At 19.0% G+C, this 18912-nt stretch overlaps 1 protein-coding gene across 1 annotated transcript, besides 1 other annotated feature; it reads right to left on the reverse strand.

Moving 5' to 3' along the window:
* Nucleotides 1–6594: 6594 nt before the first annotated feature.
* Nucleotides 6595–7978: a repeat region.
* A 1912-nt stretch (nt 7979–9890) lies between these two features.
* PRELSG_1146400 (hypothetical protein) lies at nt 9891–12938 on the reverse strand (the record flags this gene model as incomplete). The annotated part of the gene is made up of 4 exons (XM_028677759.1): nt 9891–11526; nt 11597–12427; nt 12517–12621; nt 12715–12938. The coding sequence occupies 4 exons, from the start codon at nt 12936–12938 to the stop codon at nt 9891–9893; spliced, it is 2796 nt and encodes a 931-aa protein (XP_028534116.1).
* Nucleotides 12939–18912: the final 5974 nt, after the last annotated feature.

Here is an 18912-nt window from a genome sequence, read left to right on the forward strand (position 1 = left end):
TAAATAATTCAGAGTTTGATTTTTGTTATTTATTATAAATTATTTTTGCGTGTTTTTAATTAAAAGAGTATACTTATTATATGCAAATAATAATACATATGTAAAAATAAAATATGCCTGTAAAGCAATGTAGAATTTCTTAATTCAAATTAAATGTTATATATTTTAAATATTACCATATATATAATAAAAATCCATATATTTAGTTATACGTGTGCTCTTTATTAATTTGTTTGTTCAATACTCTAGCAAAGTCATTTAACAGCCAATTAATAAATCAGTGAGCTATATTTTTAGGTTATGGCAAAAAAAAATTAAGTGAAAAAGAATTATTTTTTCAAACATAACAAAAAACCAATACATATTATAATCATAAAAATATATGAAATAAATTTTTCAATTTAAAAAAATAAAAGTATTATAAAAATGAATTCCTAAGTAAATTGAAAAATCTTAACATTACTAAAATGTTGCGTTGTGACACATGATATGATACAACATTCTTTTTTTTGAATTAGATAAAAAAAAATAAAAATAAATAATTTTACAAAATTATTTTTTTCATAATTTTAAATTTAATAATTATTATCTTTATGAAATTATGTAATGAAATAAAGAAGTTATAAATTAATAAAATAAGAAAAAAAAAGAGTGATACAGAATCCTAATACTAAGACTAGATAAAAATTAAGATTTAATGGGAATTTTTTTTAATTTTGCATATACATCTTTTTCCCTTATATATATAAATAATATTAACAATTAAAAAAAAGAAATATATTATTAAAATTATATTTTTTATAATATAATATATATACAGGAATGTATTAATTGTAAAACATATGTAAACTGTTTAATAAAAGATATTAACTTTTATAAGAATATTAATTGTTCATAGTGAAGATAACGATTTATCCATGCATTCGATTGCTTTTAAAAAAAATAATTTTTTTTTTTTAAGATGTATAGTGAAAGCTTTTTGATGAAAATGTTTTTGCAATATTTTTGTTGGCAAATCAAATTAATTTTTAAACAATGAAAATTAAATTAGAAATTAAAGAGAAACACAAAAAGGATTACGTTTTCATTAATATTTAAGTTTTGTAAGTATTTTGAAATACAATTAACTATAATTAAATTTATTTATTTTAATTGATTATTTTATGTAATTAATAAAAGCTATTATTAAACTTTTATATTTTAAACATAGAAGTACCCATATTAGGATATGATTTATTAATTGGCTGCTTAATGACTTTTCTAGAGTATTAAACAAACTAATTAATAAAGAGCATGTATAACTAAGTATACGTTTATATATATATATATATATATTCGTTTTTATTATATATATATATATGGTTTTCTTATGATGCATAATATTTAATCGGAATTTAATTTTACTGCATCTTTTAATAGACCTATTAATTGTTATAAATGAGTTTTTATTTACAAAGAATTAGTGTCTTTTTAATTAAAAACATGCAAACAAATTATAACAATTAACAAAAGTTAAAACTTGAATTTGTTCAATGTTATTTTAAAAAAATATACATTGAATATAACATAAACATTATACTTTTTCATTCTTAAGTTTTTACAAGTAAAAGTTAATTCTCTTTTTAATTCTTACGAAATGTTAATCGACAATCTTCTCCCCCAAAAAAAAAAAGAAAAATAGCTTTAGTTTTTTTTTTTTAATTACAAAGATGTATATAAATAAAATAAACAAACAAAAAAAAAAATAACTTTATATTTTATTTTATTTTTTTTAAAACTATTAGTGTATGACTAACTAGTACATACACTAGTAAACTGGATTAGTGTACTAAAAAGGTTAATAATATCTTTTATTAACCAGGATACTAATTAACAGTGTACTAATTCCTATAAAAGGTGTAAAGAAAATAATATAGCTGTACATACACAAGGATGCAACTTAATTTTATATTCTCTATAATAAAAAAACATAGAAAAAGATTCATATACTCATTGAAATTTTTAAAACAATTAAAAATTTTAAATTCTTAAGAGATTGTTTTTAAAACTTCTAAGTAGCTTAAATTAGAGATAATTTTTTTTATATACATATGTTAAAATTTTTCTAATTTTTTTTCTATGATTATTTTATATTTTTAAGATTATTTGTTATAAATTTCTTATAGGTACACATTCAGTAGGGAATAATATACATAATAAAAATTTCATTATAATAAAAGTAACAGGGTCAAGGAAGGGCAAAGTGCTTTTGACAAGCAGTAAAGTATCCGAGATTATAGTGAAATATTAAAAGAGAATATTTCATTAAAAGTAGTTTCTTAGTGTTTATATAAAATAGTATTATACTCTATTTACATATTAGGTGAGATCATAGAAATATTTAAATAATATAACTTTTAATTAACTTAAAAAGTTTTACTTGTATATATTAGAAGTGATAGAACCCAACCAAATTATATTATTCATTTATACTTTCTATTTATTAACTTATTCAGTACTCTAGTAAAATATTAGAATATCAAATTAAGAAATCATTGATGGGAACGATAAAATTTTTTGAAGTTTGAGCAAGCGAAACATATTGTATTAGCAAAAAAATTATAATGGATAAGTTTATGTAGAGAATAAATCTGAATATGTTCGACTATTGATTTATTAACTGGTCATTTAATGACTTTGCTAGAGTATTAAACAAACAAATTAATAAAGAGCATTGTATAACTAAATATACGCTTATATATATATTAGTTTTTTTTAATTATTATAAATGAGTTTTTATTTACAAAGAATTACTTATTCTTTTAATTAAAAACATACAGATAAACTATAATAATTAATAAAGTCAAAATTTTATTATATTCAATGTTATTTCAAAATATACATTGAATAATACATAAACATTTTTTTTTTTTTAAATTTTAATAAGTTAACATTTCTTCTTTTAATTTTTAAAACACTAAAAAAAATTAAAACATAACATAATAAAAATAATTTCGACCAACTAAAAAAAAATATTTAAAAATATATTTTTTTTTAAAATTACTAAGAAGTATATGAATAAAAATAAACAAACAAAAAAAAATAACTTTATTTTTTTTTTTTTTTTTTTTTTATTATTAACTAGTGTCAGTACATGGCTAACTTGTACGTACACAAGTAGTAAACTAGCTTAGTGTACTACAAAAGGTTAATAACTAATTTTATTAACCAACTATATAACTAATTTAAGTAAGACTTAAAAATTCATGACTAAAAAGGATGAGGAAGCCTCTAAGAAAATTATTAATGAATTGTCAAAACTTAATGTGGCAACTATGAAAGAATATTTTATTTGGTTTGAAAAATTCGAAGATTGATTTATTAATTGGCCGTTTAATAACTTTGCTAGAGTATTAAACAAACAAATTAATAAAGAGCATGTATAAATAAATATACGTTTTTAAATATATATATATTCGTTTTTATTATATATATATATATATATATATAATGTTTTCTTATGATGCATAATATTTAATCGGAATTAAATTTTACTGCATCTTTTAATAGACCTATTAAATTGCTATAAATGAGTTTTTATTTAAAAAAATCAGTTTATTCTTTTAATTAAAAACATACAAATAAAACATATTCATTATTCGTTTTATATATTAAGTTTTTATAAGTAAAAAATAATTATTTAATTTGAAAACTAGCGTCTAACAAAAACCAAAAAAAAAAAAATTTAATTTTTTTTTTTGTTTAATTACAAAGATGTATATAAAAAAAAATAAAGAAACAAAAAAAAATAACTTTATATTTTTTTTTTTTTTTTTACTAGCATCAGTGTATGATTAACTTGTACATAGACGACCAGTAACCTAGTTTAGTGTATTACAAAAGGTTAATAATATCTTTTATTAACCACTTCTCAAAGGTGTCGCTAGAATATTGGTTAATGAATAAATTTATTGCCCTTAATTAATGTACAGTTTGAAGTTAGTCTTAATAAAACTTATATATATATGTTCGTAGTTAATTTCGTATTACTAAACAATTATTTATAACTTAAATAATTATTCCTTTATCTAGGAGTACATTACATGCAATATGTTACTAGAACCTTGATCAACTTAGTGTGTTTCATTACTATTTTTTTTTACATGTCTCGGTTATGATTATATTATATCTACTTTTTTATTTTTTTTATTAAAATTTTTTTTTTAAAAGAAAAAACTATTATTATCATTTTTTTTTTTTTGAGAATAAATTTTTATGGAGAAAGATTGAAAAAGAAAAGGATAGTAAGTGGATTGCTTTTATTTTATTTATTTTTTATAGATTTTTATTTTCTTAATGTGATTTAAATAACTTTTGTATTATGAAAATAGAATCTTTAATACAAAATTATAAAGGAGTCCTAAAACTTGCTCCTTATTAACTTGGATATTCATTACATTCATTCAAATCTTTGAATATCCAATTAATAAATCAAGTATTAAACAAACAAATTAATAAAGAGAATGCATAACTAAATATACGTTTTTAAATATATATATCTTGTTTTTATTATATATGTAATGGTTTCTTATGATGATGATTTATTAATTGGCTGCTTAATAACTTTGCTAGAGTATTAAACAAGCAAATTAGTAAAGAGCATGTATAAATAAGTATACGTTTTTTAAATATATATATATATATATATATATATATATATATATATATATATATATATATATATATATATATATATGTATAATTTTTTCTTATAATGTATAATATTTAATAGGAATTAAATTTTACTACATCTTTTAATAAATATGTTTATTGTTATAAATGAGATTTTATTTACAAAGAATTAGTATATTCTTTTAATTAAAAGCATATATATATTTTATAACAATTAGAAAAAGTTAAGCTCTAGTTCATTCAACGTTATTTATAAATATAAATTGAATATTACATAAACATTATACTATTTCATTTATTAAGTTTTTTAAGTATGTAAAAATTAATTCTCTCTTTAACTCGAATAAACGTCAACCAACAAAAAAAAATAATTTTTTTTTTTTTAATTACCATGATGTATAAAAATAAACAAAAAAAAAAATAACTTTATATTTTTTTTTTTTTTTATAATTAGAGTTAGTGAATGGCTGACTTGTACATACAAAACTAGTAAATTAATATACTACAAAAGGTTAATAATATCTTTTATTAACCACACATTGAATACAACATAAACATTATACTTTTTCATATATTAAGTTTTTATGTAAGTAAAAATTAATTCTCTTTTTAATTCGAACAAACATCAACCGGAAATAATAAAAAATTATAAAATAAACAAAAAAAAATTACTTTATATATTTTTTTTTTTAACTGGAATCAGTATATGGCTAACTTATATTTTCTTGACTAGTAGCTCATTTTATTTTACAAAAGGCTAATAACAATTTTTTTATTAATCAATTAATGTTTGTGAATTATATTCAAATGTTATTAATCTTTCAATATGTTTAATAGCATAACTGAAGAAAACATTTGGTTATATTTTAAATGTAGATACCCTTAACATTTAAGAAAAAAAATTTTCGCATTAAAATCTAAATAGAAGACATTTGTAATGCTATAAATGGGATGCAAGGTTTAGGGGAAATGCCTAACATTTGCAAAAGAAATGAAGAATTAGTAATGAATGTTGGTAACAAAAAAGATAATAATATGATGGGGAATAAAAGAATTGAAATAAATCGTAAAATAAATGTTATTGCTGTGGAGAGCGAGAACATTTAAAGAAAGACTGCAAACCAAAAGATTAGAAGCGATATTTGCGATAATTAATAAAAATAAAACGCTTATTTTAATTAGCGGTTTGATAATGATTTGCTTAGAATATTATATTAATGATTTATTAATTACTTATTTAATGACTTTGCTAAATTTTGAACAAACAAATTAATAAAGAGCATACATAACCAAATATACGGATTTTTATTTATATATACCTATTTTATTATATATATAATAGAATTTTATAATACATAATTTAATTGGAATTAAATAATTCTGTATTAACAGACATATTTTTACTTTTATAAATTTATTTTTTTTATTTACAAAGAATAAGTATATCCTTTTAATTAAAAGCACTTACAAAAATTTATAACAAGTAACAAAAATTAAACTCTGATTTATTCAATGTTATTTCAAAATACACAAATTGAATACAATATAAACATTATACTTTTTTATATATTAAGATTTTATATAAGTAAAAATTAATACTCTTTTCAACTCCAAAATGTCAACAACTTCCAAAAAAAAAAAATTAAATTATTTATTTTTTTTTTAACTAGAGTCAATGCATGATTGATTTTTTTTTCTAATTAGTACTCTGACTTTATTTTTATAAACGGTTAATAAAATGTTTTATTAAGCTATTAATGAGGATAGTATAAATCCTACATACGCCATGGAAGTTAAATCTGGAAAAGTAAAAGAAAAAACGGAAAAATTAAATCAAGAAATTTTTCTGAATTTTGTTAAATATGATTTAATGTATCGAATAGATAAATATTAGTTGAAATTCTTTTTAGAAAAAAATGTTACACTATGAGAAAATAGAAATATAAAACTTATAAATAAACATGAAGTTTCTATTAAACTACGAGGAGAATCTCTTCGTTTTAATCCTAAACCTTTAAGTAAAGAAATGTTATTAGTATTGCATCATAAAAGAAATTTCAAAATTAAATGATACATACCATTAATCCCGAATGGACTTCACCAATTGTAATGATACAGAAAAAGGACGAAAAATGGAGAGTAACTATAGATGATCGTTATTTAAGTGAATTTATATTAGATAATTTATAAGTCATACCTCGTATGAAATATATATTTCAAACTTTCCATTGTACTAAATGATTCTCAAAAATATATCGCAAAAATGGTTTTTTGGAACATAGTATTAGAAGAAAATATAAGGCAATGTATAATTTTTATAGTTTGCAGGCGTAGAACATTTGTATTTAATGCGTTATTATTTAGAATAGAAATAAATATTACACGATTTCAAGAAGTCATGAAAAATATTTTTTTGATGTTAATTCAATAAAATTGTATAGTTATATATATTGATGATATCATTTTAACGATAACGGTAATTGAACATTATAAAATGCTAAAAAAGTGGGTACTTTGTTAATAGACAACAATCTTGGGATAAATATAGAAAAATGTGAATTGTTTAAAACAACAATAACATATTTAAGACAAATAATAGATTGAGAAAGAGTAAATCTCTCATTAAATAAGGTAAAAACAATTATTGAAGTAGAGCGACCTATATCAAAAAAACGAGTAATATCATTTTTAAGAGCTGCTAATTATTATAGAAATTATATAAAGAATTTTTAAGAATGGACTTTTAAATTAGTTTCTTCATTAGCTAAAAGAAAAGTTTTGAATGAAAAGAAGGATATACAAAAAGTTGAAACAAATTAAAGAGAAGACGCCTGATATAACTTATTTGTCATTCTTGAACTTGAAAACAGTATACTATTTATACTGAAGCATCACATTATTTTATAGAAGCTGTATTAACTTAGATGGATAATGATATCGGTGATACTAAGTTCATACAATATACATCTAAGAAATTAAGTGATGTTCAGCGAAAATAGAGTGTATTTAAAAAAGAAGTATTTGTAATAGTAGTAGCTTATGAAACATTAGATTATTATATTAAAGAATCTAGTATATTAATCATAATAGTTTGTAGAAGTATAGTTGGAATGGATTCTATTAACAATGGAATACTATATTGTTGGTAAATGAGATGATCTAAATTAAATTTAGAATTCTAACATATTGAAAGAGTAAAAAATAGTTTAGTTGATTAGGTTATTAGGTCAATGGATAATGATACTGATCTTCCAAATGTATGACATTAAATTGCAGTAAATCTCAGGAAAAATATGATGATATATATAATATTACATATTGTCAAAAAATTGTAGATACATCATGGGAAGATAAAAATGATTTACTAAGAGATGTATTATTGGCTATTAAAAGATGCTATTAATCAATCGTAAGAAAAATTTTAGCTGTTCATACGGAATATAATGATGTAACCATGCATTCGCTATTTGAAAAAAAAAAAAAAAAAATTTTTTTTCATGAAAGATTATATGATAGTTTTTGAAATATTTTTGTAAAATTTTTGTTGTCAAATTGAATTCATTTTTAAACAGTAAAAATTAAATTCGAAATTAAAAAGAAAAAAAGAGAGAATTTTTTCCTTTTTATTATTGTTTATGTATTTTTAAAATACAATTAATAAATATAATTTAAATTTATATATTTTCTTCAATTAATTATTTTAGATAATCAATAATTTTATTGAGGATTTAAATTTTGTAAAAAAAAAAATAAAAGCGTAATTTTATTAGAGTAAATAAATGCATATAAAACAATAATTTTTTAAGCTATGTAAAACATATGTATAAAATTTATATATTAATAATATGAATATATTTTTGCAAAAATTAATAGAGACATATCTAAATACATTTTTTTTGCCTATTCGATACACTAGTAAAGTCATTAAACGGTCAATAAATAAAACAGTACTTTAACAAAGTCATTGGGCTTTCAGTCAATGAATTAACAATAAATATTACAAAAAAAAATTTTTTTAAATGAAATAAAAAAATTGTATTAACCTTTGCTTCATTAGTTTATGTAGATATAAAAAATTATAAATTAATGTTTCAATTTAAAAATATGCCAGTAAAATGTAACAGAGTCTTGTTAAATAAAATATATATATTTATTTTTTTCTCCTTTTTATCACCTTTCTACTTTTATAATAGAATTATGTAATGAACTTTTAATTATTTTTAAATAATTGAGGATATTATTTTTTTTTTATTAAGATTATATACATAGCATTCTACTCTAAAATAATAACATATAAATTAAAATACATGCCAATTATTCTGTTAATATTTACAAAAAAATATATATTAATATATAGGTTCAAAAAATTACATAAACAAAAATTTCAATAAATTCTTAAATCATAGTTTCTAAAGTTCCAATAATGTTACACTTTTTATTAAAATTCTTAAAACGAAGAATGGAAAGAAACATAATCATATTTTAACTTTGAATTTAATTTATTTCAAATAATGTCAATAATTTCTCTTGCAAATACGCATTTATCAATATTAAGAAAATAAAAATATATTATAAAAAAATAAATAACTTTTATCTAAAACTTATTAATTTTCATAATAATTAAACTAATGTCTTAGAATATTCTGAATTATTCTAATTCTATAAGTATATTTTTCATTTTACTCGTTAATGTTGTATTCTTTTTCTTATTTACACACTTCATTATCGTTTCATCTTCAGTTATATTTCGTAGCTACATATGCTTTTATATAATTTTAATAATTTGTATATATTTAAAATATGTTTTATCCAGTTTAAAAAATAACATCTATATTTTTATTAAAATTTTTTAATCTAAAAAATTTCATTGTTTTCACTATATTAAGCTTTATATAAAGTATACTAAAAATTATTGTTATTTAAAAATATATACTTCTATGTATATACTAAGACAAACATCAAATAATTCCGTAAAAAATATTAGTATATATATAACCCATTAAAAATATGCATTTAATAAAATAAAGATTAAAATACACAAAGCAATTCTTTATAAATATTTCTTAATCATTATTGTATATATATATCCAATTTTTAAGAAAAATATATGTTTTTCATATGTTACTAGATAATCTTTATTTTACTATTTCACAGAAAAATTAGATCTAATTTTTATAATTTTTTTTTTTTTTGACACATCTAAGGATATATTAGTTTTTTTATATTTCCTCTATTGTCCGATCTGTTATTATTTGATTAATATAAAATAATGCAAATAAAACATTTTCCATTTTAATAGTTTTATCTTTATTTTGTGAAGTGGTTTTCTCATTCATATGTTCATAGAGTATACGCCCAGCGCTCTGAAAAATAAATATAATATCTTTAAAATTACTATATGCTTTCATTATTTTTTCATTACCTTCGTTTATATTTTTTTGTAAAGAATTAAATAAGATGCAATAATCTAAATCCGTTTTAATACTTTTAAATTGTGTTTTCATATTCTCTATAGAATTAGTTAGGTGTCCTTTCTTATTCATTGCATTACATGTGATGCTTCTCATTTCTTGTAATTTCATTATTTTCATTGAATCAACTATATCTATTACCCATGATAGATGCTCCTTAAAATATACAAGTTTCAATAATTGTAAAAAATGTTTATATATATTGGATAAAACTTTCGATATGGTAGAGTCAATAACTAAATGATCTAGGGATTTATTACCTAAATATTTTTCATGCAAACTTATATTAAAGATTTCAGAAGATTTTTTCTGATTTTTTAAGATATTTTTACTTTCTAATAATAAAAAATCTTCCAATTTTTTTAAGATTTTTTCATTATATGAATATGCAATATGATCTTTTAAATATTTTTTGTGCGCAGTACTCTCTTCACTGAGGATGTAAAAAACATATTCTGTTAATATTTTTTCCTCTTTATTTGGCAAATTAAGGTATTTCAAATATCTTAAGCATCCTCGTAAATTATGTTGTAACATATTATTTACTTTTACCATAAGATCACCAAGAGATCTTTTAATGCGACTTGATTTAGTATCGTCATTAAATTCCTTTCCTTCTTCACATGAAATTTCAAAAGATTTTATTAATTCATCAATATTTAGCATTGTATTTAAAAAGGCATCTAAATTATCTTCAGCTTGAAGTGTTCTTGGATGAAGAAACAACTTATTACCCACAAGGTTGCTTGCCCAATGTGATAATACATTAGCTGTTCCTTTAAATTTTTCAAAATCTGGAAAAAAATGTTCGAATTTTTTTAAAAATTCTTTTATACTAAGATATATTTTTTTCTCTGCAGTTAAATTATAGGTGATTTCATGCTTAAATGCCTTCATATATGCATAACTCGATTTTTTAGACTCTCTTTTGTTCATATAAAGAGAATCATAATATTTTTTCATTCTTCTTTGAGAATTCAAATCAACATTTTTTATTTGATCATTTATAAGATTTTTTAATGAATGAACATCCGTAATGAACATGTTTCGAAATTCATTATGTGTATTTTTAATATAGTCCCATATTTCCTGTAATAATGGATTTACAGTATCTGAAATGTGACTTAATTTAATAGGAAAAATCTTCACTATAAAATTTTTAATATATAATTCAAGATTTTGATATTCCTTCGTAGTAAAATTTAGACGGTTTTTGCCGTAATGTTTCCTATTAATATTATTTTCTATCGTTGTATTATTTTCATTACTATATTCTTTATCAGCAATCTTCTTCCTTTTTGCATTACTTTGAATACTATCTTCACTCTTTCTCTTTAATGTATTATTTATAATTTGTTTTTCATCATCATTATCTAAGCCATAGCTAAAAATAAAAAAATTAAAATATATATGAAATACGCAATTAAAAATAATTTATTAAAAATAATGCATACAGTTTTATAAATGAGTCAAGGGATTCCTTTTCCAAATCAACAATGAATTTATCTAAATCAGAAGGATTATTTACCTTATCATATGACAAGTCTTCTAAATCTTTTGGCAAGGATTTTAAATCAAATGATAAATTATCTAAATAAAGTGGTGTGTTTTCTAAGTTAATAGGTACATTTTCCATGCTAGCTCTTTCCATTTTTTGATCAAATGGTACAGTTTTTGAATCAGTTAACGTCTTTTCTAAATCAAATGGTGATTTGTCAAAATGATATGCTGCCTTTTCTAAGTCATATGGCTTATTTTCTAAATTATCCAATAAGTTTTCTAAATCAACAGATTCTTTGTTTGAATAAGTTAATGTCTTTTCTAAATCATCTGATGAATTTTCTAAATTATACAATAATTTTTCTAAATCAAGTGACGATTTACCAAAATGATCTGTCGCTTTTTCTGGGTCGTATGGCTCATTTTCTAAATTATCTAATAAGTTTCCTAAATCAGCTGGTTCCTTTTCTAAGGCATATGATTCATTTTCTAAATTATCTAATAAATTCTCCAAATCAAATGGTACATTTTCTAAATCAGCAGATATATTCTGTATATCAACTGATATACTTTCTAAACCAGAAGTAACTTTATTTAAATCAGGGAGTGTATTTTCTAAATCAAAAGACAAATTTTCTTTATCAAAGAATGTGTTTGAGTCAAAATATGTATTTTCTGAATTAGATGATGCATTATTTAAGTCATGGTATAATTCCTTTTCTTTAATTTCTGTGCTTGCTACATTGTTTGATATAGATTTTCCTTCATCTTGAATTAAATTACATCTAAAAATAAAAAAATGAAAATTCATATATGTAAAATATTTAATTAAAATGAAAACTTGATGCACAAAAAAATACAAAAATATATTTACTTGTTTGTAGGAAAATAAAAATTATTATCTTCTTTTCCGTTATATCTATGTGTTGAGCTACTGATGATAGATTTTTTTTTTTCATTACAATTAGAGTAGACATATCTAAAAAAGTTATATATATATTTGTATATTTATATGAAAAGTATTTAATTAAATAAGAACTGAATTTATGTAAATACACAAAAAATTATATACTTCCTCATGGATAAATCAATGGGCTCATCTTGCTGTGGATCTTGTGTAATACAAATATTGGTTAAGGAAAGGAAAAGAAAAAAAAGAAAAATAAATTTACACATAAAATTTTTTTTAATTATTTGGTATATATTTTTTATTGGAATTAAATAAAAAGGTAAAATCATTAAATCCATAATTAATAATATACTAAAATTTCCCCTAAATTTTAATATCATATCCATTTAGTTTTAATTTGGTTCGTCAGGAAAACTTTTTCTTTTTAATATTATAGTTGTTAAAAATTAAAAAAAATTTGTTTATATAATATTATTTTAAAATTAAGTTATTTATGTAAATGAATTCTAACTTATATTTTTTTATCTATAAGAATAAAGATGTTATATACCATCTTTAAAATTATAGACATATTTATGATAAGATTCAAGGTATATATTGGTCTTTTTCAATTTAATGTGTTAACATTTTTACAAATATAGATCATTAAATACCTACGCAAAATTAAAATATATATTTTTAGTTATTTATTAATATAAAATAACAAATTATTCACAAAATTTATAAAACATAGAATTAAAATAAAAATTAAATATTTAAATGCTATTTTTGTTATTTTTTCTTTTTTTTTTCCTCATCATATACGGATTTATATATTAAAATGAAGTTTTTTTTTACTTTTATTCCTTAAATTTATTGAATTATTTATTGGTTTATATTTTTCTTTTTCTTTTTTCTTTTATTACATTTTTAGTATAATATTGCAAATTTTATTTTGTCTGAATGAAAAAATAATGTGAAATAATCTTTATATTTTTTATAATAATGTAAAGAGGAAGCATTATTTACAAATAGGTTGAAGCTCAACCACATAGTTTAAAAATGGATAATTTGGTACTTAATGAAAAAATTAAAGTGGACAACAAAAATTATAGTTATTTGTAATTCAATACTATAATTTTAAAATAGATTAATTTAAATTATTTTGAAAGATGCATGTGGACGATATAAATTACAAAATTTTGTATAGTTCTATTCTATTATATAGTAATAGACAATTTAATAACTCTTTAAAATTTTCTTCTAAGTATTGTGATTATAGATTGTTGTTTAGATTATTATAATTAAAAAAATACTTAAATGCCAAATTTATAACATAGATACTTCAAATATACAGTGTTGTTATTTTACTATATTTTATTTTATATTTTTACGTTGCGTGCATAATAAAAGGAACTTTTAGCTATAATAATTTCATTTAAAAAAAATTTTTTACCAAAGTTATATTTATAGTGTTCTATGAATAAATAAGAAAATTATGAATATTATCATTAAAAATGAACTAGCGATTATTATGAAGAAGGTAAAGTTTATATTATTATATAACTAAAAGAATTACACCTTATAATTATATATTTCAACTAATGAAAAAAATATAATATTTAGAAATAGTATATGATGTCATGTTTTTATTTTCATTATAGGCTTTCTCAAAAAATATATCTTAAATGAACAACAAATATTTCATTTCATATAATTCTGATTTTCCCTTGATTTTTTGATAAATTTTATTGATTTATCATGAAACATATAAATATATATTATTATTATAACTTAATGTATACACTGAAAAAAATTAGGAAGTGAATAAAAATAAGCAATGCAAATATATTTTATTGTACTATTCTAAAAATTGAATTTTTTTTAAGATTTTTTTGAAGTTCAATAATTCAGTTTTTTGCAAATTTTTTTTTATATTAATATAAAAATAGAAAGTAATTTAAAAAAAAAAATTCTTTTAAGAAAATAAAGTCCTCATCTAGAGTTAGACAAATGCTTGAGTATATTTGTGTCTTTTTCTAGCCATATATAAATGAATTCTGTAGCATTTTATGATACTTGGTTTGATTATAATAATGTGTTTTTCCATAAATGCCTTCTATTAGAATATTTATCTTAATATAAAAAAAAAAAATATAATTATAGAGTTTTTCATGTATATCTAAAAAAAATTAATTTCTTTTGTACACATAATACATACTATATATATGTATATTATATATATGTATATATATTCTAATAACAGTTCCTTTAAGTTGATTTTTTAATATCATGTCTCTTTTATAGGGTTCTTTAATATTTATTTACTAAAATTTATCATTTCTTTAAAAAATTTAACTTTTATCTTCTTCAATAAAAGAGAAATATATAAATTTTGTGGAGTTTGAAAAATTAATTGTACCTTTTAGGAAACTGATGTGACATTTGTACAAAAAAATTATGCTAACTAGAACTATATGAAGAATTATTTTTACCATATATTCTTCTTTTAATTTTAATATATTATCACCACAGTATACATTAAAAAAAATGACAGCGCTTTGGGTATAAGGAATTTATGTAATATATATACTTCATAAAATATTACAAACGTTAAACCTTTAAGTACATCACTATCTGTAGTAATCAACACAAACGTTATAATAATTATTAATATTGCAAATATGTTATTTATGATTACAATAATCATCAAATTCACATTTAATAATGATAATATTAACATTCTTATTCATAAGAGAAAACATACTTCCAACTATATAATCATAGTTATGCGTACAATAATAATTTTTTTTATTTATACTTTTATTTAAATATATGCATATGGGACAACTTTATATACTAAATTTTATCTCTTTTAATATTAAATAATAATATTATTATTCTATCATTCGTAATTAGCTCACCATTTTGTTTTTTTTTTATATTTTTAGCATTTTAAAATAACACTATAAATTAACTAATAATAACTGTTATTCTTGTGATTAGGTAACAATTTATGGATAAAAAAAATATTTATGTTTAACTAAAAAGAAAAATATTATATTATTATATTCATTACATTTTATTATTTATTGTAATATTTATATTTCTTTTATTATTATATATTTTTTATTAATATACATAACCACTATACTTATTTTAAAGTTAAAATTTTCTTTTCCTATGCTCATGCACTGTCCTCATTTTTTTGAGTTAGAAACTTTTTTTTTCTTTTTTTCTCAATTTTAATCTTTTCATATATATTCCATATATTTTTCCTTATTTGAATTGATCTAAAATAAAATTTTTTTCAATTTAACTTTTTTTTAAGAAAAATTCTGAACAATATTATAAAATGATAAATCATAAGATATTTGGTAAAAAAATACTAAATATACCCAATTAAAGTTATATATGTTTTTAAATATTTAGGTTTTGCTCTTTTTATTCTTTAGTTCATTTTTTCCTTGATTTCTATCTTGAAATTGTGTTAACCATAAAATGCTTTAACTAAACTTGAATATAGGTATTACTTCAAAAAAGTTTTATACTTTAATTTGAATACCTTTATTTCATTTTAAATATATATTGAGTTTCATTTTAATATTTCTGTGTATTGTCTCTGCAATTAATTCCAAATTTTAAATGAGTGTAAACATTTATATTAACATTAAATCATAGATAATTCTAGGGCAAATAGCAACCATAAATAAATTTTGAATTTAAACATTAATTTTTGTATTAAATTGAAACTAGGATATATGAACTATTATGGTTAAAAATGAACTTTAATAAATAATATCATTAGTGTATATTATATTTAACTTTAAATTATACATTATTTATTCACTTTAATTATAAATCTACTTTTCCTAATATTAAATTAATTTTATTTTAAGATTTATTTATTAAACTGAGTATTCTTTTTTTTAATTGGTCATTTGAATACTTTTACAGTATTCTAAATAGTTAAATTAATAAAGAGTATGTAGAGAATTTTGTATTATTTTTACTTATAATAAAGTTAACATATATAATTATACACTCTTTGTGTAATTATTTATGTAACTGTTTAATAAAAGGTACTATTAACCTTTTATGTAATAGTGGCTAGTTGTTAATAAGCAAAATAGAGTTAGACATGCATTCTCTGGTTTCAAAAAAAGAAAAGAACAGTTTCTTTTTTTATATACATAATAAAATAATTTAAAGAATGGAAATGTTTTCCGTAAAATTTTTATTGTTAAATCGAATTAATTTTTAATCCTTAAACATTAAATTCGAAATTAAGAAGAAAAATAAAAAGGATTTTTTTTTTATTAATATTTAATTTTTACTTATTTTCTAAACACTACTAATAGCTACAATTTAAGTTAATTTGTTTATTTTAATTAAATAATTTTTACATAATCAATAACTTTAATGATGATTTAAATTTTTACTAAAAATAAAGATATATTTATTTATTAGAGCAAATAAATATCTCTAAAATAATAATTGCTTAGTTATGCAAATTATATGTATAAAAGTTATGCATTAGCAGTATAGATATATTTTTAAAATAAATAAAATTGGAAGAAGCATTTCTAAATACTCTTTGTTAATTGGTTTGTCCAATACCCTAGCATAGTCATCGAACAGCTAATTAATAAATCAATATCACATAAGAAAGAAATTATTTAAAATAAATTAGACAAAATTCAATATTTTTACATATACTTATTCTTACGTTATTTTCTCTAACTTTTTTTTTATTTTTAACACCCAAAAAAAAAAAATATTTACATAAATATTTTTTTTGTATGCATATTTTTATTAATATATATATTCTTTTATCATATGATGAATGAACAAATGAATACTAATTTATTTAGTATTCATTTTTTTTAATATCAATTAGAATAGGCCAATAATATATTTATTGATAGAATGTAAAAATAAAAAGTGGAGTATTTATGGATTATTATTTTATGAAATATTTTCCAAAATGTAATTTTGTGATATTAGTAATCTATTATAAGGGAAAATTTATATTAGTGTAAAATAAGTTGTTAATATATATTTTTACAAAGTAAAATCTAAAAAACATTTAAAAAATAAAGCAGAACCGTAGTATATGGATTTAAAAAAAAAAATAAATAATACTTTTCGTTTTTTTTTTTTTTTTAAAAATCCCTTTTAATTTAAAAATAAAATACCACTGTATTGTTTCTTTAATTATAAAATATAGTTAAGGCATTAAATTTATTTAAAACATTATGTACGAAGATTTAAAGGATATTAACTATTTTCTTTTTTTATAATTAAAAATATTTTATATTTTTTAATGAATACATTTTATTTTATATATTTGTTTTTTTATGAGAATATTTAAAATTTTATTTTATTTAAGGAAGTAATATAAATTTAACTTTTATACAATAAAAATATTTATTTTTTTTAAAGAATATACAGAAGAAATAATACATAAATGAAATATGTTTCAGTGAATTTGTAATTTCAGAAAAAATTATTATTTTCTTATTCATATATATAGTTTAATAAGCTAATTCAAGCAAAGGATATTGAGATATATAAAAATATATAATCTAAAAGTGTACTTAAGTGATGAAAACGAAAATTGAAGTAATAAATTATGTGAATTAATCATATAAATTAGCTTTACACATATAAATCATAATTTTTTGTTTTTAAAAATATTTATAATAAGAATATTCTTTTTTTTTTCATTTATATACATTTTATATGAAGCATATTTTTTAATGAAATACATTTTAGAATAAGAAATGTTATATCAATTTATATTTTTAATATATTCATAAAACATCCTTAAAAAAAAGAGATTTAAATCAACATATTAAAATTAAATTTAATGATAAATACATGTATATTTATATTAATCTGTAATTGAAAATTAAATAATAAATAATGGATTCATCGCATATATACTGGTTAAAATTTTAGAAAAATTACTAATATAATTATAAATATATTTTAACATATGTTGTGAATAACAAATTATATATATATGAAATAAATAATATCTTTATTGTAGAATATTATTCAAATGTTTCATTTTAATACATACTTTTCTTTATCTGAAACAAATGAAAAATAAAGTTATTTAAAAAAATATACTCGTTTTGTTATGAATAATATACTGACTAAAATAAATAATCAATAAAGATAAATGAAAGAATATTAAATTAAAAATTTAAAAAAATATTAAGTGGCATATTACATTAATATAGATATATATAAGGAATAAAATTACAATTTTTCCGTAGTATATAAAACAAGACTTAATTTTAATATTCATTTTTCATTAACTATAATGAAAATTAAAAATTATTTGAAAAAATGTGTTCACTTAAATGTTAG

The sequence above is a fragment of the Plasmodium relictum genome (genome assembly GCF_900005765.1).
Source record: "Plasmodium relictum strain SGS1 genome assembly, chromosome: 11".
NCBI lineage: Eukaryota > Apicomplexa > Aconoidasida > Haemosporida > Plasmodiidae > Plasmodium > Plasmodium relictum.